The 23,187-nt window shown below is 43.2% G+C and overlaps 1 protein-coding gene across 1 annotated transcript; it reads left to right on the top strand.

Annotated features, from left to right (window-relative positions):
* Positions 1–2,757: 2,757 nt before the first annotated feature.
* Slc35b4 (solute carrier family 35 member B4) lies at positions 2,758–22,347 on the top strand. Its single transcript, XM_048340250.1, has 10 exons — positions 2,758–3,091; positions 11,673–11,786; positions 12,789–12,891; positions 13,301–13,350; positions 16,123–16,204; positions 16,431–16,491; positions 18,169–18,278; positions 19,389–19,464; positions 20,717–20,792; positions 21,564–22,347. Exons 1-10 carry the CDS (start codon positions 3,015–3,017, stop codon positions 21,808–21,810), a joined length of 996 nt encoding a protein of 331 aa, XP_048196207.1. The 5' UTR covers positions 2,758–3,014; the 3' UTR covers positions 21,811–22,347.
* Positions 22,348–23,187: the final 840 nt, after the last annotated feature.

The raw sequence follows: 23,187 nt of genomic DNA, 5'->3' as shown, positions 1-23,187 counted from the left end.
CACATAGATCACATATAGACCTTACAGTACTAAAGCTATCTCTTTGTTTAATTACTTAGGTATATTTTGCCTTAATGGAAAAATGACCGATGTTGAGAATATTATTTAGATGCTCCCAAATGTTTAGGTATATGGAAAGTGAAGGCTTGTAGGATAAGAACTTATCTCTGGTGAAATCAGAGGAAAAGGTGTTCTCAACTTTTATCTAGGCAGGATTATCTACAGCCAAGGTGAAGGTGAAGACATTGTCATTACTTGAGCCTCAAGCCCAGATATTCTGCTTTATTTTGTCTGAAGTGGTACTGGTATTTCTTTTTGTTTCAATAATTTAAAAAAAAAATCCCATGAGTGACTCTATTTGCTAGTTCAAATTGAGAACCACTGAGAGATAAAATAAAGCAGAGGCTTTGAACCTTAGCTTCATAGTTAATCTGGGAGAGTTTGAGAATTAGTGGGCTGGGGCTATAGCCTAGTGGCAAGAGTACTTGCCTCGCATACATGAGGCCCTGGGTTCAATTCCCCAGCACCACATATACAGAAAAAAACGGCCAGAAGTGGCGCTGTGGCTCAAGTGGCAGAGTGCTAGCCTTGAGCAAAAAGAAGCCAGGGACAGTGCTCAGGCCCTGAGTCCAAGCCCCAGGACTGGCAAAAAAAAAAAAAAAAAAAAAAAAAAAAGAGAATTACTAATACCCAGTCACATCTGTAAAAAAAGAACATTTCAGTCCTCACATCTCTAACGGTACGAAGGAGGCACGTTTCTGTCGACAAGTTGAATTCTCATAGCACTTGCATCCCGAGCTATCCAGTTTAACCAGTCAGCAGCAGCAAATGGTATTTGGTAAAAATCTGTGTACAAAGGATAGTGCCATGCTGCTTTTTATTTGTAAAATACATGTGAACATGTTGTCAACCCGGCAAGACTGGTTTTTGATGGCAGCTTTGTTTTTACATTTCTTTCTGTTCCTTGTTCCTCCGTATAAAATGCGATCACTACTGCTTAGAGTTTGTAACACTTCATACATCTAAGTTATGATTAAATTCAATAGCAAAGTACATGGTAGAATTTTGGAATACCATGCTACATTTGCTTTAATTTCATCTGAGTCCTGAGTATTTTGAAGTCTTCACTCAGACTCAAAATGGCGTGTGTGTGTGTGTGTGTGTGTGTGTGTGTGTTTCCCAATTTGTGGTCTGGAGACCACATTAAAATTATTTAGAATGCTTAATTTTTTTTTTTGCCAGTCTTGGCTTGAACTCAGGGCCTGGGCACTGTCCCTGAGCTTCTTTTGCTCAAGGCTAGCATCCTACCACTTGAGTCACAGAGCCACTTCCAGCTTTTTCTGTTTATGTGGTACTGAGGAATCGAACCCAGGGCTTCATGCATGCTAGGCAAGCACTCTACCACTAAGCCACATTCCCAGCCTTTGGGGTGCTATTTATAAATTCAGTTACTGGATTCCCCCTCAGACCTATTGAATCAGAATCCTGCGGGTGGAGTCTAGAAAGCAGTATTTTTTTAAAAAACAGATCATCCTAATGCATTCTAAATTTCATGAATGTTTGCAGTAAGAAAGCCAGAAGGAATATAAACTAAAATGAATTTTAATGTTCACTACCAACTAAATTCCATATTTAAGGAGCACCCATCTTGGGCTGGCACAAGACAGGCAAAGGACAATAAAGACTGATAGAAAATCCTTACCATAAAGATGGCATAAACAGGGTCAAATAGCCTGTGGGATGCCTTAACAACAAATGCAATAAAAAGCCATATATTTATTGTACCAGTCTTTTTATAGAATATATATATTTTAAGTTTTTATTATAAAACTGATGTACAGAGAGGTTACAGTTTCATACGTTAGGCATTGGTATAGAATATATTTTTAAGATTAAAAAAATCACTGTTCATTTAGCAGGTAACTCTTGAATCTAATAAAGTAGTGGTAAGAACCTAGATGAAGCATGGCACTAACCCAAAACATCTTCACTAAGCACAGAGTATAATGGTTTCCAATCTTTGCACCAAGAACACCTTCCTTCGTTATAGAAGGCTGCCTCCAAACGTAGTATATTTAAGTTTCTCGCCAAAAAGAAAAGTGAAAGCTGCCAAAGCTTGTAATTAGCACGAAACAACCAAGTTGACACGGAATATAAGGTGTTCTTTTTTTTTTTAAAGACTTTTCAAAGCTTTGCTCAAACCAGGAATCATGTTGGCTCATTCCTGTAAACCCAACTGTTTGAGAGACAGAGCTGAGGAGGATGGTGGTTCAAGGCAGAGAACATGCTTGCCTTTGTGTGTGCTTATCTGTTTAACTCTCACCACAACTAGGTGAAGGGAACACTGCAGTTCCCATCTTGACCTAACTTGGGATTTGAGGCTCAGAGACGTAGTGCTGCCAAACCAAGACCCACCTCAGAAACTCTGGGCCCCACTTTCTAGCGGTAAATTCAGAGGCATTTCTACTGAGGATACCAGTGCACTCGTGTTTCAGATGCTCGTACACCTCTACCGAACCGCCACAGGCCTGCAGTTCCTCTAAGTTTGTTGAGTTTGTCAGGAACGTAAAGAAAAGTTGGCATTTGTAGTTTTCCCTCATCAACCAAGGAACCTGGACAGCCGTGGAACTTCACTTCCCAGCAGGCCTCTCACGGCAGCTGATCACGCGATACTCACGAGACCGCTAGTACCGGGCTCCTTTAGCAGGGCCGCCGAACGGAGGCGCGATTTGTCCCCCTCCTGACGTAAAGGCGTGTGGCATGCTGGGATTTGTAGTCCTCTGGCGGCTCGGACGCCCCCTCGGATGAATGGGGCCGGGACTCACGGCGAACTACAGCTCTTCGGCTTCGAGTGTCGGGTCGCGTCCCGGGAGAAGAGTGAGGAACCGCGGCGGACCCTGCGAAGAGGAGCGCTCCGGGCAGCGGCGATGTGCGTCGCCGGCTTGCTGGGGGTAGCGGTTTGATCTAGACGGGCGCTTCCTCTGCGCGCTCGCTGCTCGGGGCCTGCATCGGCCATGCGCCCGGTCTTCGCCGTGGGCCTGGTGTTCGCCGGCTGCTGCAGCAACGTGGTCTTCCTGGAGCTGCTGGTCCGGTGAGTCACCCGCTCGGCCGGGCCCGGGATCCCCCGGGGCTGTTCCGGGTGGGGGGGGGTGGATCCCGGGCGGAGGTGAGGAGAGGAGAGGCATCCCCCCCCCCCCCCCGCCCCTCATGGCTGCTCCCCACCCCGGCTGCTCCCTCTCGAGCCCCGCTTGCGCCCGGCAGCCCGGGACCCCTGGGATCCCTGGGACCCCGCAGGATCGGCCCTGTCGATCGTACCGCGCGCCGCTGCCCATCCCGCCCAACGGGCTCGCAGCATCCCCGTCAGGGGGACACTCCGGGTGCTGCTGTCCTCCCCCCGCGAACATACTAGGGGGTGGGAGTCTGGAAAGTTCTCCAGGTGGCTGATCCAAGGTCAGTAGGGAGCCGTGGCGGGCAAGAGCTTAGGTTTCTTTGCCAAGCCCTCTCCTCCTGTCTGCCTGCCTGCCTGTCTGCATGCCTGCCTGCCTGCCTGTCTGTCTTCCCCCTTCTCTTTCTCTCTCTCCCTCTCTCCATCTTTCCTTCTCTCCTCTAACTTTCCCTCTCGCCTCTTTCCCCTCACCCCATCTCTGTTCTCTCCCTGTCTCCCTCTTTCCCTCTCTCCCTTCCTCCCTATCAAACTCAAGCCCTTCTGGGGCCAGTTAATAATAGCACACGCCTGACTTGAGCAAAACTTTCAGACAGTAGTAGTGTGCACCAGCAGTCCGTGCTTGCACACGCCCGCTGCCAAGCTTCATCTGTTTCCAGCTGTCCCACAGAACGGTCTGTTTCTATGGGCCTTCAACCGTGTGAAGGAGCCTTCCCCACACGTACATCTCAGCCATGTAGAAAGATCACAATTGTACGTTTTGAGTTTAGGTCAAAATGACCCAGGAGCATTTCCGGCTTCTGTGATGCGCCTTTTTGTTTTCTTGTTTTGTTTTTAATTGGGAAGCATGTACGTGGAGCCTTAGCTTTATAAATCGAGAATGGCTAAGACACTTTCCTCTAGAGAAGCAGATTGGCTTTGTTGAGGTGTCTTGTGAATAAGGTTGAGTAAGAATGTGCAAAGTTCAGTCGCCAGAATCTGTTACAGAAGACAGCAGGTGGAGTGGGAAGGCTCTGGATGTAGAAGTTCAAAGTTAAGAATTTCACTCTTGGCTCTGTCATCCACATAGGAGTTCAAAGTTAAGAATTTCACTCTTGGCTCTGTCATCCATTGCCTTTGTGACCTTCAAGTTACTTGGCCAGTCTGGGCTCTTCGTCCCTAGCCCCCCCAGCTGTAAAATAATACCAAGTTCCATGTTTCTGAACCTATGTATTATCTCCATTGACTATGTGACCAGACCTATGTTTAAGAATTACAGTTCTTAGCTGAGCGCCAGTGACTCATGTCTGTAATCCTAACTACTTAGAAGGCAGATCTAAGAATTGCTATTCAAAGCCCGCAGAGATAAGTTTGTCAAGCTCTTATCTCTAAAATCTCTAAACAGCAAAAAGCCAGAAGTGGAGTTCAGAGTGCCAGCCTTGAGTGAAAAAGGTGAGAGACAGTACCTGAGTTCAAGCACCTGTACCAACACAAAAAAGAAAAAGAATTATAGTTAGTTTTGCAGAAAGTAAAGTGGATCTAAAGAACTTGCAAAGCAAGAACTAGGATCTAGGAGTCTAAACTCCTCGCACAAATCTTTTCCCATTTCCCTATTACTATTATTTTATTATTATTATTATTATGTGTGTGTGTTAGTAATGGGACTTTAAATTCAGGACCTGGGCCTTGTCCCATAGCTTTTTTACTCAAGACTAGCCTCTGCCACTTGAACAACAACCTCCCCTTCCCTCTCCATTATTTTTGAACATGAACAGCCCATAGATTTTGGTCATCCAGTTTTTCTTGTGATATCTAGAAGAAATGTATTTTATATGGTATCATCAATTATATCATTCTGAAGCAACCAGTTGACATGCAGTTTACTCTGTAAGTTTTACTGTTCCAGAGCTTGAAATTTTAGTATGCAGAAAATGTTGATAAAGATCTATTATTTGTCTTGAGAGTAGATAGTGATGGATATGAAAATGAAAACAAGTATATCCAGCTATAATTCTGATTCACTTTAAAAGGAAGGCCCATTTGGAAATTTATAGTGTGTGTGTGTGTGTGTGTGTGTGTGTGTGTGTGTGTGTGTATGAAGTATATAATCAGGCCAGATAAGGGAATGAAGGTCAGAAAGTAATGGTGTAATATGTGTGTTGAGTATGTCATTAAATCTTGAGAAAGGCTGTGTGGGATGTCAGAATATGCTAGCAACTGAAACCCCTTTTTACTAGTTTATGGGCTCTTGACTAAATTACTTAACCTTAGCTGTCAAAGGGAACCAAGGCTCTATGGGTCTTAAAAGGTCTTGAAGCACTGAAGGAGATGTGTGAGGAAACCCTGAGCTACACCAGTAGTTGGCTTACCTTCCTCTCTTGAAACTTTGTTTCAGTACAGGTATGCCTTGTTTGATGATAGATTTCAGAAAACTGAAGATAAATCTACATTTTAAAAATGTTTTTGTTTATAGGTGCTTCTATTCTGGAATCCTCAAATCATTTATAAGTAAATCAACACTCAAGTCTATCATCACTCCTTATTTCTCTTCTTTGCAAATCTGTATTTTATTATACAGTGGTGGCTTTTCATGAAGTAGTAAAGAAGTAAAACTTCCTGATTTGAGATTACTAAGATGTATTAATCAAATCAACCTCACACCAGACTGAACAGCAGCTTTACATAATTACTCGTCTTACAGAAGAATAAAGTAAGGCCTGCTTAAGCTAGATGTTCTTTTGAGGGTTGGTTTGTTTTTTTTTTTTCCTAAATGTGATCTTGGAATTTGTGATTTTAATCTTAGGACATCATGAGGGAAAGCTTTATAAATTTCTATAGGGCTGGAGCTGTGCTTTGTATACTGGCATTAAAGCACTTAGGTGCCACCACGAGCAGCAAGCAGAACTCTACATGTGAAAGGTAAAATGACTTGCAGAAAGGAAAGGACAGTTTTTACCATCTTCCCAAAGTAGAAAATAAATTGAGGTTTTTTTCCTTTCTAATTTGTGTAATTGAAACCAATAAAAATAAATGGTAAATTGTCACTCACTAGGCAGACACACAAGGGTGTGAAGGCCTGTTCATTCACAAGGAGTTACACAAGCACGCACGCCAGCTAACCAACTTGGCAACCTGTTGCATATCTTCCAGCAGGAAAACAGTTGGAAGCATTTTATTTTTTGCATCTAATTTTTCATTCAAGAGTCAGATGTGGCATTGGGTAGGAAATTTTTTTATGTCTAGAAAAGTAGTACAAAAAGCATAAACTTCCTGCCAAGTTTGTTCTCTCTCAAGTTGTTATTTTAAATTAATTAATTTAGATTCTTGCCAAAGAGAATTCAAAAGTAAGAGAAGCCGTCTTCAGTTCCTGAGGAGTAGGTTTGAGAGTACAAAAGACTTAGAAAAAACACATTTCAAACTCTTACTCTGAAGTTTTCAAATGAATTATTCATGTTAAAATAAATCCACTGAGAACTATACAACAGTATAAAAACTTGCTTAGTTCATTTCTGAAATACTGGATTGGGGAAGGGGGCTGTGCTTGTAATCCAAATCACTGAGTCTGAGATTGAGAGGATCATGGTTCAAGGCTGGGCTAAAAATTTCCTAGATCGTCTCATCCAATAACAGCTGGCCATGGTAGCATGTATGCAGTACCTCAGCCACAGGGGAAGCATAAATAGGACAATCTCAGTCCAAACTGGACTGACCATAAATGTGAGACCCTATTTAAAAAACAACAACAACAAAAACGAGCTGGGTACCCATGGCTCACACCTGTAATCCTACCTACTCAGGAGGCTGAGATCTGAGGATTGCAGTTCAAAGACAGCCCGGGCAGAAAAGAATGACTGTGAGACTCTTATCTCCAAATTAACCACCAGCAAACTGGAAGTGGTGCTGTGGCTCAAAGTGGTACAGCACTAGCCTTGAGCAAAAGAGCTCAGGGCCAGTATCCAGGTGTAGTTCAGTTAGTGGAATACCTGCTTACAGGCTGTAAGTTTAAAACCCCAGTGACAGGGGGGAAAAAATTTAAACCTGGATTATTATTATACTAGCTAGATTTTAAAATCTTAAGGAAAAATGAAAAGTAGTTTTGAATTCTCAGAGGACTTGGTGGGAGGGAGAAAAGGGAAATGGTTCCTGATGGATATACAATTCATTTTGGGAAGATGGGGGTTTTAAAATTACATGGTAAGGCCTGGGAAAGTGGCTTAGTGGTAGAGTGCTTGCCTAGCATGCACTAAGCCTTGGGTTCGATTCCTAAGCCAGAAGTGGCACTGTGGCTCAAGTGGCAGAGTGCTAGCAATAAGTCAGGGACAGTGCTCAGGCCCTAAGTTCAATAAAATTACTAAGTTCAATAAAATTACTTGGTAGCCTGGCACTGGTGGCTCACACCTGTAATCCTAGACACTGAAGAGGTTGAGATAGAAGGATCTTGATTTGAAGCCAGCCAGGAAGGAAAGTTCATGAGAGTCTCCAGTTACCTACCCCCAAAAAACCCCAAAACCCAGAAGTGGAACTGTGTCTCAAGAGGTAGAGTGCTAGCCTTGAGCAAAAAGGCTCAGGGACAGTGCCTAGGTTCTAAGCTCAAGTCCTTAGACCAGCACCAAAGTGAATGAATGAATAAATGGATGGGACAGCACCCAGGCTCTGACTTCAAGACCTAGGACCCATAATAAATGGATGAATGAATGAATGAGCAAACGAAGGAACAACATGGTAGTGATTGTTGTACAGCTGAAAGCCCATACTGAAAACTAGTAAAGGTTAATAACAATTATAATAGCTATATGCAAACACGATTTATTTGTCATGACGGCCTGGGAAACACTTAATTCCATTCCATGTGGCCCTTAGGTGTCTAGCAATGAAATAGACATCATAATACCTATCTCCAAAAAACAAAAATATTGTGACTGGCTTTAAAAAAAAATCATACAGTGCTAGGCACCAGTGGCTCAACTCTCTAATCCTAGCTACTTGGCAGATTGAAACCCTGAGGAAATAGTCAATGAAAAACAAGCCTGGTACAAGGTTCTGAGTTCAAGTCCCAGTCCTACCAAAAAAAGAAAAAAAGAAAGAGAGAAAGAAAAATCATGAAGAATATTCATATAAAGTGAATTTTTTTTTAATTGTGTGTGCTGGTACTGGGGCTTGAATTTAGAGCCTGGGTGCTCCCTCTTAGCTTTTTGTGCTCAAGGCTGGTGTTCCATCACTTGAGCCATACCTCCATTTCTGGCTTTTTGCTGGTTAGAGATAAGAGTCTCCTAAACTGGGTGCTGGTGGCTCACACCTGTAATCTAAGCTACTTAGGAGGCTAAGATCTGAAGATTGTAGTTCAAAGCTAGCCTGAGCAGAAAAGTCTATGGGACTCTTATCTCCAACTAACTACCAGAAAACCGGAAGTGGTGCTTCTGGCTCAAAGTGATAGAAAAGAGTGCAGGGATAGGAGTGCCCAGGCCCAAGTTCAAGCCTCGCGACTAACAAGAACAACAGTCTCTTAGATATAACTGCATTCTCTGGTTCAAGCATCTGTGAGTCTATAAAGAGCATGCAGGACAGAATTGGAAAGCACTGACTGTTGCTACAAACCTCCTAGCATTAAAGTTCTTTCTCCTTCTGTCCCTGTTTATTTAGGCTAATGGTTTTAATTAGCTCCGTAGTTGACATAAAGGTCTTAGGTGATTATGGGTTCCTACAAAGTGTAACCTTGCTTGTTGAGCGTAAGAAATACTGAAGAGAATGTTGAATTACATCTAATGGAGTAGATTTCAAAGACACCTTCATAGTCTAGGAGCTTAAAGAATAACAACAGGTGGCCTGAGTTGTCTATTTTTATGCTTGATGAGTGTGTTTAAGAATTTGTATATTTTGGCATTGCTATTTATTATTTTTAGCTCCAGTAGAGAATGCAGTGGTTTTGACAAATAGCATTCTATCATATTAATATATGTAATACTGTTAAATCTCTAGTTACTGGCTTCAAGTAAATGGCTCTAGTCAAGATGAAAAGACAGGAAATGAAGGTGGTGAATTTTGGTATTAAGGAAAAGCTGGATATGCTCAGTTGGTAATATTACCCCTAGTGCTGCCCAGGTGACCTAACTGAATTCTAATTTAAAAAAATTAACATATTTATTTATTTTAAGTGCTGGTTCTAGGATTTGAACTCAAGGCTTTTGCATTGCCCTGAGCATTTGTGTTCAAGGCTAGTGCTCTACCACTTGAGTCACATAGCTCCACTTCTGGCTTTTTGGTGATTAGAGATAAGAATTTCCTAAATTTTCCCACTCAGGCTGTCTTTGAACCTTGGTTCTAAGATTTCAAACTCCTGAGAAGCTAAGACTACAGGTGTGAAACACTGACAGTCAGCTTAACTGAATTTCTCCCCAGCTCTACCTAGGTTTGCCTAAAGGCCGGAAGTTCCTTTTCAGGTGGGCTGACATTGATTCGATCTAAGACGGCTATAAGAGACTGCCATACAACTTGTAACTTCATTAAAGTGCCATCTTCATACAGAATAACATGCCCTCCAATGATAGGTCAGCACTTGCCAGTGACTACTAGAAAGACCCATAAAAAGAGTGGAAGTAAACGGAGCCCAGCTTCCTAGAAAATCACCCATTCCCCCAAAAGACATGAATAGTCTTCACCTTATATAACCTACTCTTTGACTCTAACCTCTCTACTCTCCTGATCTGCAAAGCTGATTTGCAAGTTTTTCTCCCATACCCCTGTTCTTTGCCAAGAATGAAAGTCTCCTTTGGGCTAGATTTAATCTTATTATTGGTGTAACCAAACCATTAAAAAAAAAATACTTAATCCCTAACTTCCTAACCAATGCACCAGATGTTACTAGAGATTTAGGTCAGCTAAGCAATCCCTTGCGTCTGACAAGAGAATTCAGACAATTTGGGAACATAGATAAAGGTGATAGGAACATATATTAGGAAGAGATTATATAGCAGAGAGAGAGAGAGAGAGAGAGCATGTGACATAGACGGCAGGAGGCAGACACCATTGTAGCTCACCTGGGCCATCTTGGCCATCTTCCTCTTTACCGAGCTTGGCTTTGGGTTAAATAGTAAGAATTGGATGGTTTTCTTGATTGGTAGTCTCCTGTTTCTTGTCAGGTTGAGTGCTTTGGGTTAAATAGTAAGAATTGGATGGTTTTCTTGGTTGGTAGTCTCCTGTTTCTTGTCAGGTTGAGTCTTTCCCACCCTTGTTTCCTCATTTTTTTCCCTTCCTCGTTCTTTTGCGGCCCCCTGCGCCCAGCCTGGTATTAGTTTATCAGCTTACCTTGCCATTTAAATCCTTTTTTTTTTTTTTTTTTTTTTTGCCAGTCCTGGGCCTTGGACTCAGGGCCTGAGCACTGTCCCTGGCTTCTTCCCGCTCAAGGCTAGCACTCTGCCACTTGAGCCACAGCGCCGCTTCTGGCCGTTTTCTGTATATGTGGTGCTGGGGAATCGAACCTAGGGCCTCGTGTATCCGAGGCAGGCACTCTTGCCACTAGGCTATATCCCCAGCCCCTTACCTTGCCATTTGCAGGTTATTTAGGCTGCAGTTCCTTGATTGTCTGCCTTTCTGCTAACTCATATCATTGGTTCCTCAATTCCTAGAGGAACCAAAGACCTCATTTGGGGCTTAAACTGTCAATTTCTAGTGATTGAACTTGGCTGAGTGGAGGACAAGCTCAACAACACAGTCAACATCTCACAAAACTAATTTTCACAGGGTGCCTCAGAGAGGATGTTAGAAGGAATTTTTCAGCTTTGTAATTTTGTTCCTAATAGTGTAGAAGACTCCCTAGCTGTTACATAGATCACTGAAGAGGAACAGTTGAGTTATACAACTGTTTCTTGACTGCCTAGTAAATTTGAAATATGGCATTAAGAGTGTGAAGATGAGTATGTTCTAGCAATGTTTCTCAGTCTTTATTGTCCCCAAACCCTAGGACTCTTTCTAGACCTTTTTGTTTTAGTTACCCCTCCACAGAGGTACCCTATGCTGGTTTATATGCAGATAAATGTATCTGTGCCTCATTTAAAAGCAGTGAGATTCTCCCTATTCCAGGATTCCGTTTTTGAGCCCTTGGGGACACTATCTAAAGTAAGGTGCTTGTCAGCCCCTGGTCAGGAGGGATGTGAACATTCCAGAAGAAATTCCAGCATTGTTTCCAACTTCAGTTTTGCTACCTAAGCTGAGTAGGCCTCTGACTAAAAGGCCTTTGGTGAAATGAGGATCTCATTTCCTTCAGAGTCCTAGGAAAGCTGTTATCATAGTTTTAGCAATGAAGGTGGCAGACTAATTATCACTCGGGGCTTGCCATACTCAGGGAAGAATGGCATGAGGAAGTACGGTATTCTGAGGTATAGTGCTAAGTGCACCGGACCATGGGATACAAAAGCCAGTGGGCCACAGTAATCTAGCCTTCCTTTTATTTTGGAGCTATAAATGTAACACATTCTAATGCCTGTTATCTCACTTTTTGTGCCTTATTTTCCTCTTTTTGTTATTCACTGTACAGGAAGCATCCAGGATGTGGGAACATCGTGACGTTTGCACAATTCTTATTTATTGCTATAGAAGGATTTCTCTTTGAAGCCGACTTGGGAAGGAAGCCTCCAGCCATCCCAATAAGGTGGTCTTTTTAAAAGAAATTGAGAGGTTATGACTGTATGCTATGTCCGTTTCTCAGACTTAGGCTGAAGGTATCAGCAGAATAATTCAATTTACAAATTTAATGTATTTTGAGACTCTGGGGGGCCTACTTTTAGGATAAAAATCCTGCCCACCACAGTTGAAATAACTGTTACAGAGATAATAGAGTATGTTGGGGGGAAAGGGAAGAATAATGGGGTCATTCAGAAGGCATAGTTTAGCTGGGCATGGTGGTGTATGCCCATAATCCAATTCCAGCTTGTAGGAGGGGGAAACAGAAGGATCTTGTAGTCCAACTTAGTCTCAGAACAAACGAAAAGAAGAAAAGTCTGAAAGGAACACAAATTTGTAGTCGTGTATAGTCTGTTCTCTGTGATGGCATAGTTATCAGATATACCAAATGGTATGGTTGCACCTTTAAAAACCCTATTGATACCTATTACATAACATTTGTGCATGCGCGACTCTGTGTGTGTGTGTGTATGGCCCTTGGGCTGGAACTTAGGCCTACCACTTGGGCCACAGCTCCACTTCAGGCTCCTTTTTTTGTTTGGTTAATTGGAGACAGTCACATAGACTTTCCTGCCCAAGCCGCCTTCAGTCTGTGGTTCTCAGATCCCAGCCTCCTGAGTAGCTAGGGTTACAAGCCTGCACCCCCCCCCCCGCCCCCGGGGGCCCTGCTTAAGTAACATTTTTAAAACCTACTTTCAGGTTGCTATGTGTACTTCACAAATTAGACAACCCTTTTTTCTGAAAACTCTGCATGCAATTCAAGCTCTTCCCACGTTTCTCTGACTTGGTGGAATGGCTTTATATGTATTAGTACTTGACTTCACATGATAGTGGTGATTCAGTCTTTTAATAAAGAGGAAATGTGCAAAATGCTTTTGAACCCCCAGGCCCCACCCACCCGTGTTTCCTTCCATAGCTGATTGTCTGGAAATGCTAGAGGGTGTGTGAGATGCTGCTCTCTGTGTTGCAGGTACTACGCCATCATGGTGACCATGTTCTTCACGGTCAGTGTGGTGAACAACTATGCCCTCAATCTCAACATCGCCATGCCCCTGCACATGATCTTCAGATCCGTAAGTGCTGCCCGCTCTCCTCCGTGCTCCTCTGAAAAGCAAAACCGAGCAGGTAGACGGAAGTTATGACAAAAGCACAACTGTTTTCCACCAAGTGAAGTCTGGGACAGAGAAATGGGTTTGTGAATGGGAGAACAAGGTGGCCTTCATCTAAGAAGCCAGGCTAAAAGGAGAATTGTGAGAGTAGATGGCTCTCTTTTATTTATCTCAGGCCTAAGCATGTGATGAATAAAGCCCATTTTGGTCTCTGCTTTTTGCCATCATGAGAACAACTGAACCTCATTAACTTTTTTGTCCTAACCTCCTGACCCCCCAGCTTTCCCCAGTGTCCCTGTTTGTATTTCCGTTGAATTACGCTGTGCTCTTTTCCTGGTGCACTAAAACTCTTTACTCTTGTCTCCTTTTATAGGGTTCTCTAATTGCTAGCATGATTCTGGGAATTATCATTTTGAAGAAAAGGTAAGCAATATACCTGTAGACTAAGAATGCTGGGTTTCTTTTCCCTCCTTGTATAATCCTGCTCTTGGCCATCTACCCTTTTTCTTCGTTCTTTCATCTAAAATGATGCATTGTCATGAAGTTTCCTGAGGTCACAGCCGTACACCTGTGGCTCGGTATAGAACTAAAGCATTCGTGCCCGTGCCATGCCAGTCTGTGGAGCCAACTGATTCACAGTGAGAATTTCACTGTGCAATATGGCCTATACTCACCACATGTGGCCACTTATATTTAAGTTTGGTTGTTTTTTTTTTTTGGCCAGTCCTGGACCTTGAACTCAGGGCCTGAGCATTGTCCCTGGCTTCCTTTTGCTCAAGGCTAGCACTCTGCCACTTGAGCCACAGCGCCACTTTTGGCCGTTTTCTGTATATGTGGTGCTGGGGAATCGAACCCAGGGCCTCATGTATACGAGGCAAGCTCTCTTGCCACTAGGCCATATCCCCAGCCCCAAGTTTGTTTTTTTTTTAAGACAAAATAAAATGAAATACTTGTCGGGGTCTTTAGCCCCCCGCGCTCCCCCGACCCGCGGGAGAGACAGGGAAGGCACGCCCCGACTGGACAAGCCAAGAAAGGAGAAGGGTTGGCAGACCGCCCACACCCGCACCCAGCCCTCCCTCACTGGGAGGACAGTCAGACGGCCTGGGAGTCAAGATCTCGTTTATTGGGGAAGTACGTGCCACTAGTGTAAGGCACAGGAGCCAATCAGGTCTAAGATCAGCAGGAAGGGGAGGCATGAGCCCATCAAGGGCGGAAGAGCCGGGGAGGGTGGGGGGGGGTCACCGCCCACAGAACCGCCTCCAGATCATAACCAAAGACACTTGTAGCAGTTTCCCGTTGTTGTTAGGCTCAGCCATCTTAGCCACAGGTGGCCCCAAGACTGAGAAACAGGCGGGGCCAGCTAGTTGACTTCCAGGTGTGCCCCACATCACTTAGTTTCTCTATTTGATTTGTACTGTAAAGGCTCGGGAAACACATGTGGCTGGTGGCAGCCCTGTTTGGAAAGCCCGGATTACAGAACATTTATTGCAGTACAGATGTCTTGTGACGTACTCCTGTCTTAGAAGGTGCTTACAGGGATGTCATAATGACTGGGGGGGAAAAATTCACATGTACTAAATTCCCAACAAAGGCCCAGTAGCCATGAAGATGGAAGGACAGGTTCCGAATGGTTCTCTGTAACTATTACCCATGTCACTCTCTGGAGTCAGGGTGGAAAACGGCAGAAGTACCAGGGATGCTTCTTCGACATATTTGTCTCCTACCCTCATTCTCAGTCTCACTTCTCGCTGCCCAAAAAAGAGACAGCACATACAATGTGGAAACCTTTAGGGAGAAATTTGCCCTCTTTTCTAAGCTCAAAAGTGTGCAAGTTGATGCAGTTTTTCAGTACTCAGCCTCGGTCTTAGAACTCTCTGTTCCGGCTTAGAAGGTAGCCGTCAGTCCCCAGGGTGGGAACCTAGAGTTCCTAACCAGGGCTGTGTCATGACAGGGACAGTTGTCTTGTGTCACTAGGCTCCTTATCATGGGCCCTTTTTCTCCTGAGGCTTAGCATTCCCCAAATCACTGCCACTGTAAATCAGGTTTTCTTTTCTCTGCATTTGAGTATTCATTTGTGAAGGTCAGATGCTTTTTACATCTGAAGTGACCACGTGCTTGTTGTAGCATAGAATTCCCATTGAGAGAGAACTGTCCTTCTCAACCTTTGATTTTAGTTCTAACAGGGATAAAAAGGGCTTATCCTGAAAGGAACTTGGTTCTTTTGATAGTGTCTTAACATGCCATTGGCTTTTTTCAAACATCTGTTTCCTTTAGTGACTTACCTTGCGCCTGTCATCTTAAATAAGGGAAGAAGTAACAGTGATCAAGATGCATTATATTTATAAATTGATTTGTTGAGTTGAAACCCCTTTGTATAACTACTTAAAGATAATAAAAATAAAGAAAAAGAAAAGAAAAAAAAGCATTTACAATCTCTTTCTATGTATTATCACCCACAGAACAGGAACTCATGCAAGTAAACTATCTAATGAATTTAACTTGTCTCTTTATTTTGGGCAATAGCCCTTTGAGTTCATAGTGTGCTCCTCATTCCAAGATTTAAATACTAAACCTCCTTAACTATGTCCTCTATAAGTTTTAATTTCTTTCAGCCCTTTCCTTAAGACCTTTTGCTTGACCACTAAGAATCTAAGGAAGATAGTATTTTTGTTACTATGACATTACTATAATTGCTGCCAGTAGTTCTACCCACACACACACATCACTTTAATTACAGTATATCAACATTTACGAAAAATAGTTATTCAGAGACCTACATTAAAGAAATACCTTCCTCAGAAAATGAATATTCATGATTTCCTAAATATTGTATCGCACTCTTTAAGCTTGATACGCTCTTATTCCTTTTGAGTAGTGTGTGTTATAACTCAGTTTGGGGCCCAGTAAACCAAGTCTTTTGCTGTTGTTGTTGTTGTTGTTGTTGTTGTTGTTGCTGTTTTCTGATGACACAATATCTGTTGATACCGTTGGCCCTAAACTGTTGTAAGCAACACCAGGGTAAGGTATAACCTGCCGGCATCTTGATTCCTTGGTGCAGATACATCATTGTGTGGTCTGCTGGGAAGCCGTTCCCTCAGGGGTAGTCTAGTGATTGGTACACGCATAGACCATCTGACTGTCAGTATTTGGAACTGTATGTCTTTGCTCTCCTAAGGTGTTTTTGTTCTTTTTCAGATACAGCATATTCAAGTACACCTCCATTGCACTGGTGTCCACAGGGATATTTATCTGCACCTTCATGTCAGCAAAGCAAGTGGTAAGAATCAGCTTTCAAATCATCCACAGTCGTTGCTTGCCATCGGGGCCTATTGACCAGGCATTTATGAATTGCAACATGACTTAAATGTTGGCATAATGGAAGGATTCCAATCTCTGAAAGAGAAGAGTAGAAGGGAAATGGATCACATAAGCATTTCTCTTTCATCTCAGTGCATTGCGTACAGATCTGGCCTCTGTACCTACTATATTTTCTTATCTCCTAGACTTCCCAGTCCACCTTGAGTGAGAACGATGGGTTCCAGGCATTTGCATGGTGGTTACTAGGCAAGTATGGTAATTACAATAAAGCTCACAGCTTCTGCAGTTGTGGTTGCTTAATTTTCTCAAGGGACATGTTTCTTGGTGAGAAACTTTAGCTAAACAAATTAGGCCATGGAAGAGAGGGACAATATACCTCTGAACTTTAGTGTTCAAGAAATTAAAAAAAAGGAAAATGTCCATGCTCATGGCATGGTGTTGGACAAAAGAACACATGTTTTTCTTATTGTAATAGCAAGCATAAATTAAAACTGAACCAATGGAAGAGAAATATCAGTGAAAGAACTATTGTCTCTCTAACTTCTGGGCTTCAAACTTTAACTCTTCAGGTGGCTATTCTTAACATAGAGAGATATAAGCTACTAGAAAGCATACTTTACTCAATGAGAAAATTTGTAAAGAACGTTAATATACAATTAATAAGGAAAAAATGATGTCTAGTAATCTTATATTCAACCTCACTAGTCCTATAGTCAAAGAAATGCAGATTAAAATAAAAGACACCTTTTTACTTTGGGCCAGTCTTATTGGCAAGATGATACATGATTATCTCATTGCTGCTGAGGGTTCAGTAAGAACTATTTTCATATTATAGAGGTGTAAATTGGCATAAACTTTCTAGGAGACTATTGAATATTAGGATTTTTAAATGTCTACAACCTTCAAATCCATACTGTATGAGAATTCATGCTAAAGAATTAAATAATTGGCATTTTGTTTAATGTTTGTATACAGTGTAATTATTTGGATTAATGACTCTTATTGTAAGACATTTAAGTATTATACCACATAATAGGATCATATACAGTCATTAAATTGTACTTTGAAGCCAGGCACTGGTGGCTCATGCCTATAATCCTTGCTGCTCAGGAAGCTGAGATCTGAGGCTCCCAGTTCAAAACCAGCCCGGACAGGAAAGGAAAGTCTGTGAGACTCTTTATCTCCAATTAACCACCAGAAAACAGGAAGTGGGGCTGTGGCACTGTGGCTCAAGTGGCACAGTGCTAGCCTTGAGGTGAAGAGCTCAGGGACAGCACCCAGGCCCAGAGTTCAAGCCCCAGAACCAGCAAAAAAAAAAAAAAAGGAAAGGAAAAAGTATGCAGATTCTTGTTACGTCTTACTATAAAAATATACAAATAAGTATGGAGCGAGATGTAGAAAACTAGAAAGAATTGGGTGGTAATATTGTTAATTTTTACTTCTAAGTTTTTGTATGTGTCATCATTAGCTTACAATATTTTCAGAGCTGTATATAATCAATATTTTTTTTTTTTTGCAATACTGGGGCTTGAACTCAGGACCTCACATGTGCTAAGCATACGCTCTTAACACTTGATCCACTTCATTAGCCTTTCTTGCTTTTAGATTATTTGTCAGATAGGATCAATCATTGTTGCCAGGACTGTGATTGTCATACCTATGCCCCCTGTGCAGCTGGGATTACAGATGGGATTACAGATTGCAGCTGGGATTACAGATGTGGTGTGTCACCACATTTGGCATATTGGTTGAGATATAGGGATCTGCTAACTTTATCTTACCTAACCTCAAACCACAATCGTTCATATCTGTGTTTCTGAATAGCTAGGATTATGTGCGTGAATCCCTACTCTCCGGTCCTTCAATAGGACAATGTAGAAAGTCACAAACACAGCTGTCTTCTAACCAATGTTTGTTTTCTAGGTATTGGGGCATTGACTTTTGCTCTGCTGATGTCAGCAAGGATGGGTATATTCCAAGAGACACTATACAAACAATTTGGGAAACACTCCAAGGAGGCTTTATTTTACAATGTAAGCAACTTCTTGAATCTAGACAAGATGAAATTCCTTCCTGGTAATATGCTAGCTAGTCTGATACAGTTGAAAAATCAGATTATTTTCAGTACACAGCTTCAAGACCCACAGACTGAGGTACTTAGGTAGAATGCTAAGTCATAGTTGTCTACAGGAAGAGGTCATGATCAGCCGGTGAAATGTCTATTAACCAGGGGCAACGCAAAGGGACAAGGAACTCCAGCCTCAGTATTCTTGTAGATGGAATCAGGTTCAGCCTAGCATAGAAACCTGGAAAGGGAAAATCAGTTCCAAATGCATCAGGCCAGGGTGATATCTATGGACTTTTAGGGAGGGGGGAGTCCAGAGGCCTAAGTTCTCAAGAAGGATTTATTCATATGGTAGTTGAATTAACGAATTATGTGTACTTGAGAACATAAAGTACTGACCTAACGCTTCTCATGGTTTTCCTCTTCCTCCTCCCTTTTTGCTACTGAATATGCCTAGAGCTCAGTGTTAAACCTCTGACTTGGTTTGTGCCTTTGATTTGGAAAATGTCAGGCACCTAGTGTCTGCTCTGGAAGTATTACCTGAGTTTCATTACTACTGTGGCAGTGGGGTGAATGGTTGTGGTGAAGCACGCTAGCTTGTCTTACCTACTGCCCTCTTCTTTCATTTCCTCCTGCTCCGGCCTTTCCCCTGACCTCATGTTGTTCTCACATTTCTTTCCCACTAGTTTCTCAGTTCTTTAAAACCTGCCTCTGCATTCTTTATTTGTAGTATGTTTGCTTAACCTTTCTGAAAAATAGTAAGCAGTAGCAAATCTTTCGGGCAGAATGACTGTTTAAATTTCTCCACTGCCTTTCATGGAGGGCAGGATGCCCATTCCTTTGCTTGTTTGGGTTTATCCATTCTGACTCCCGAAATGCTAAGGGCAGTGTCCATCCTTTGAGGTGATGTTGTGTCATTCAGTGTCAAATGGACAAAGACACTAGATATATGCATTCACTTAAGCCTAACTTGGTGTACTTATCAACGTGTCCAGCTTTCAGCATTGTAAGTGAAGCTCCTGTGATTATCCTCAAATGTGTTTGCATTTAATTTTCTGTAAACTTCTTCTTTCCCTAGCACGCCCTTCCACTTCCTGGTTTTATCTTCTTGGCTTCTGATATTTATGACCATGCAGTTCTGTTCAACAAGTCTGGTGAGTTTAGGGCTACAGGGTAGAATTGCCTTCCAGTTTCCAAAGATGCCTCAAGTTTGTCTTTGTTACATTTTTGTCAGTTATCCTTCTCCCTTTGGACTTCTAGAAATGTACGTAATGCTGTTAATTGGTAGTTAGAGAACAAAAGCTCTTATAAGCCTTTCACTATTATTTACAAATGAAGAGAGTATCTTCAGTTCTCTATTTGGCTTTGGAACCTGCCTGTTTGTCTTTGAACATGGTATGAGATTTTTTTTTTTTTTTTTTTTGCCAGTCTTGGGGCTTGAACTCAGGGCCCTGAGCACTGTCCCTGAGCTTCCTTTTGGTCAAGGCTAGCACTCTACCAATTGAGCCACAGCACCACTTCCGGCCTTTTCTGTTTATATGGTGCTGAGGAATCGAACCCAGGGCTTCACACATGCTAGGCAAGCACTCTACCGCTAAGCCACATTCCCAGCCCTGGAATGAGATTTTTTAAAGGAACAGTAACAGCAGCCAGCAGAGACCAGAGCCCTGCAAAGTTGGGCAGCAGTCCAGCTCTGAGGGGCTGGACATACTTTCCTGCTATGCAAGGCAGAGCTTCTCACAGGGCTCCGCCACCTTGGCACCAAGCAAGGCAGTAGCATATGATCACAGAGCTTCTTTCCTAACGACAGGTTAGACTGGCAACAAGAGTATGCAGAATTGGCCTTAAGTGTCTACAGAATAAGCTCGCTATTACTCTTTAATGAGGCTATTTGATTAACTATAACTGGTCAGTCAAGGAATCAAACTACTTAGGTGTTCTGATATTTAACTAATAAAAATAAAGTGGTTCACAGAGAAATGAACACACGCGGAACATATAAGCACTTTTCTAATCAAGACTTACGTTCCTCATACCTTCAGGGGTAAGTGCATTTTGAAGAATGGTAGTGACCGTCTAAGAATGCTGTGAAGTTATGACTGCTGTCTGCATGTGCAGTGTGCCCTCTGCCACTTTCCAGAAACTGTATGGTGAAAGGAGGGAGTGTGTAAGGAAGTTTGTAGGGCTCTGTATTACTCGTAGTTGTGAAAGCTCCACAAGTCCCCACAGAGCCAGAGTGTGGCTGATAGAGACTGACTAAGATAAAAGGATGGTTGGTCCAAATCTAATGGCGAGAGAAATAACACTGCCATTTCCATTATGCTTTGTCTGTGTTATCTTGTTCACATGATGCAAGGTTTAGCTATCTGAAAATGATCTGACTGTGTCCTCTCTTAATCTGTGCAGCGTTATATCAAGTTCCGGTCATCGGTGTGACGATGCCCATCATGTGGTTCTACCTCCTCATGAATGTCATCACTCAGTATCCTTTGGGTCCTCGTCATTTTCCTATCTCCTTCTTGTTATTTTAGCATACGAATGTTATCTTCTAACTATGTGAGCACATGAACTCGGTTTTTCTGCGGTAAGCTGGAGTCGGGACACATCCAGGGAACTTCTTTGCAGGAGCAAAAGAGATAGCAGTGGTATAGTAGACCAGTAAGTCACATGAAGGGGGTCAAGTGAAGAGCCCATTGCTTTGTTAAAACAACAATCTGAATGACTTTGTCATTCCTACCTGTGGTTTTTGGTATCCTAGGATGTTTCTCGTCATCCACTGTGTCATGAAGTTCTGAAAGAAATTTAAAATTAATCAAGACAGGTTTTTTTAAAGTAGTTATTTTGAATGATTTAAACTTCATTATCAAAATTCTAAAGTCTTTGAAATAATGAAACGGATTGAGATGAACCTTGTTCCTCTGAAGTCAGGAGGAGTCAGTAGAGGGACTGTGGACAAGACAGCAGGATGGTGGACAGCACCACCCTGCCTGAGCGAGTCCCACTCCGTCCTTCCCTTGGAGAGGGCCTTCGTTACTGTGGAGGGAGGAATCCAGAGCAGTAATGGGAGCGTTTTAGGTAGTTTTGAATTGGGATGCATGAAGGGAATGGCAAGACAGGGTGTTCTGTGAAACAGCCTCAGAACAGCTGTAGCGGAGACTCGTGTTCTCTTCAAATGTGACAGTGTAAGCTGAGAATTCTGCCAGAAGGTTCCTCCAAGCCCAGTTCACAGTTAACCTTAACTCCGCTCCTCCAGGTACGTGTGCATCCGGGGTGTGTTCATCCTCACAACAGAATGTGCCTCCCTCACCGTCACGCTGGTTGTGACTTTGCGCAAGTTTGTGAGCCTCATGATTTCCATCTGGTACTTCCAGAATCCCTTCACGCCGTGGCACTGGCTGGGCACCTCATTTGTCTTCTGCGGGACCTTACTCTACACAGAAGTGTGGAACAACTTGGGGACCCCAAAAAGTAAGCCACAGAAGGATGACAAGAAGAACTGAGCTCCGCCTGCCAGACAGACCAGTGCTGGTGGTCCGGGAGGCCTGTGCTGCTGGCCCGGCCACCCTGTCACTTTGGTTATGTGGAATTACTCCCAGTATCGAAGCACACGTGCTCCAGAGGAATTCAGAGGTAGGGGGCATCTCAGAAGGAGAGGCCATAAGATGACCTCTTGTGGCCATCCGCACATTTGTAGACTGAGTAGACACCCTTCAGTCCTGAAGTAGGAAAAAACACACACACAACTAGTTCTACACTATCAGACAGCTTTCACCTTTGCTTTTCTGTTTCATTTACCAGAAGATTTAGAGCTATGTTTGTTGGTTCAATACCAAGTCCCGGGACTTCTACTTTTCTATCTGTGGCCTCAGAGAAGTTGATGCCTTTTGTTACTGCCCTGGTGATTTTCCGCTGTGATGGTCATGACCGTCCTTGGGTGCATCCCATTTCCTCCTGTCCCCCTCCACTCCTCAGCAGCACTTTGCAGACCACCACCAGCCGCTGAGGAACCAGCTGGTCAAGTGAACCAAGACCCCAGCAATGTTGGGGTTAGACTGTCCCTGGTGTGTTGGGAAAGAAACCGGTGCTGCATGAGCCAAGCCCTGGTGATCCCAGAGCTCACTGGTGGGCCCCCTTTGTCAAAGTCCAGCTCCCCCTCCCTCATGCAAAAGTCACGTGTTTTCCCTGCCTATCACTTTCTCTGCTTAGAACAATCCTGCAACATCTCTTGGGAATTAGAAAGGAAGATGGTATGTGGGTTGGGAAGTGGGGGCTGTCCCCTTCGTCTGGCACATGAAGTACAAGATGGGGCCTGGCCAGGACGCCTGGCCCTGCTCAGCACCCTAAAAGCCACAGCCGCCCCTGTAGCCCAGGGTGCAGGCCCCCAAGTGGGGAGGTGAGGCTGTGAAAAGTTCATAATCCGGAAGTCCGCTTTGCCTGGCCGCGGGTCTCATCATCACTCGCCAGGTGGGAGGTAGACTTAGGATGTACAGTGTGTGTGAAGTCCATAGCAGAGTTGAGAGTCCTTGTCTTGCCGTGAATGTTCTTGCTGGCAGTGCCGGGAAGGCTCTATGTGCTTGGTTGCATGTAGGATCATGCCTCTTTGCTGATCATTTCAAAGTCCAGTTCTCACGGGATAAAGTTAAGACACAAGAGCACCAAATGTGTAGCACACGGAGCGTGGACATTGGTGTTCACGAGGTCCTCATTAACCTTGCACAACTGCACACTTCTGTCAGCAGCTAAATCCACTAGCCCCTTCTTTGTTTTTTAAGTATAGACAAAGGCCTTTCCTGTTTTGCTGGGTACAAACTGTGTTCTTTGAGACTCCTAGGCTTACAGAGATACAATATTCTATAGTCTTAAGTAATGGCAGTCAA

The sequence above is a fragment of the Perognathus longimembris genome, chromosome 2 (assembly GCF_023159225.1).
Source record: "Perognathus longimembris pacificus isolate PPM17 chromosome 2, ASM2315922v1, whole genome shotgun sequence".
Lineage (NCBI taxonomy): Eukaryota > Metazoa > Chordata > Mammalia > Rodentia > Heteromyidae > Perognathus > Perognathus longimembris.
Note: the sequence above shows the minus strand (reverse complement) of the source record. Positions and strands in the feature narration are given on the sequence as shown.

What these genes read in the sequence shown, in the direction of transcription:
- Slc35b4 (XM_048340250.1), top strand. Translation starts at nt 3,015, where the DNA reads ATGCGCCCGGTCTTCGCCGTGGGCCTGGTGTTCGCCGGCTGCTGCAGC. An exon ending in ATTATCATTTTGAAGAAAAG is followed by an intron (nt 13,351 to 16,122) that starts GTAAGCAATATA and finishes GTTCTTTTTCAG; the next exon opens with ATACAGCATATTCAAGTACA. An exon ending in AGTTCTGTTCAACAAGTCTG is followed by an intron (nt 19,465 to 20,716) that starts GTGAGTTTAGGG and finishes TAATCTGTGCAG; the next exon opens with CGTTATATCAAGTTCCGGTC.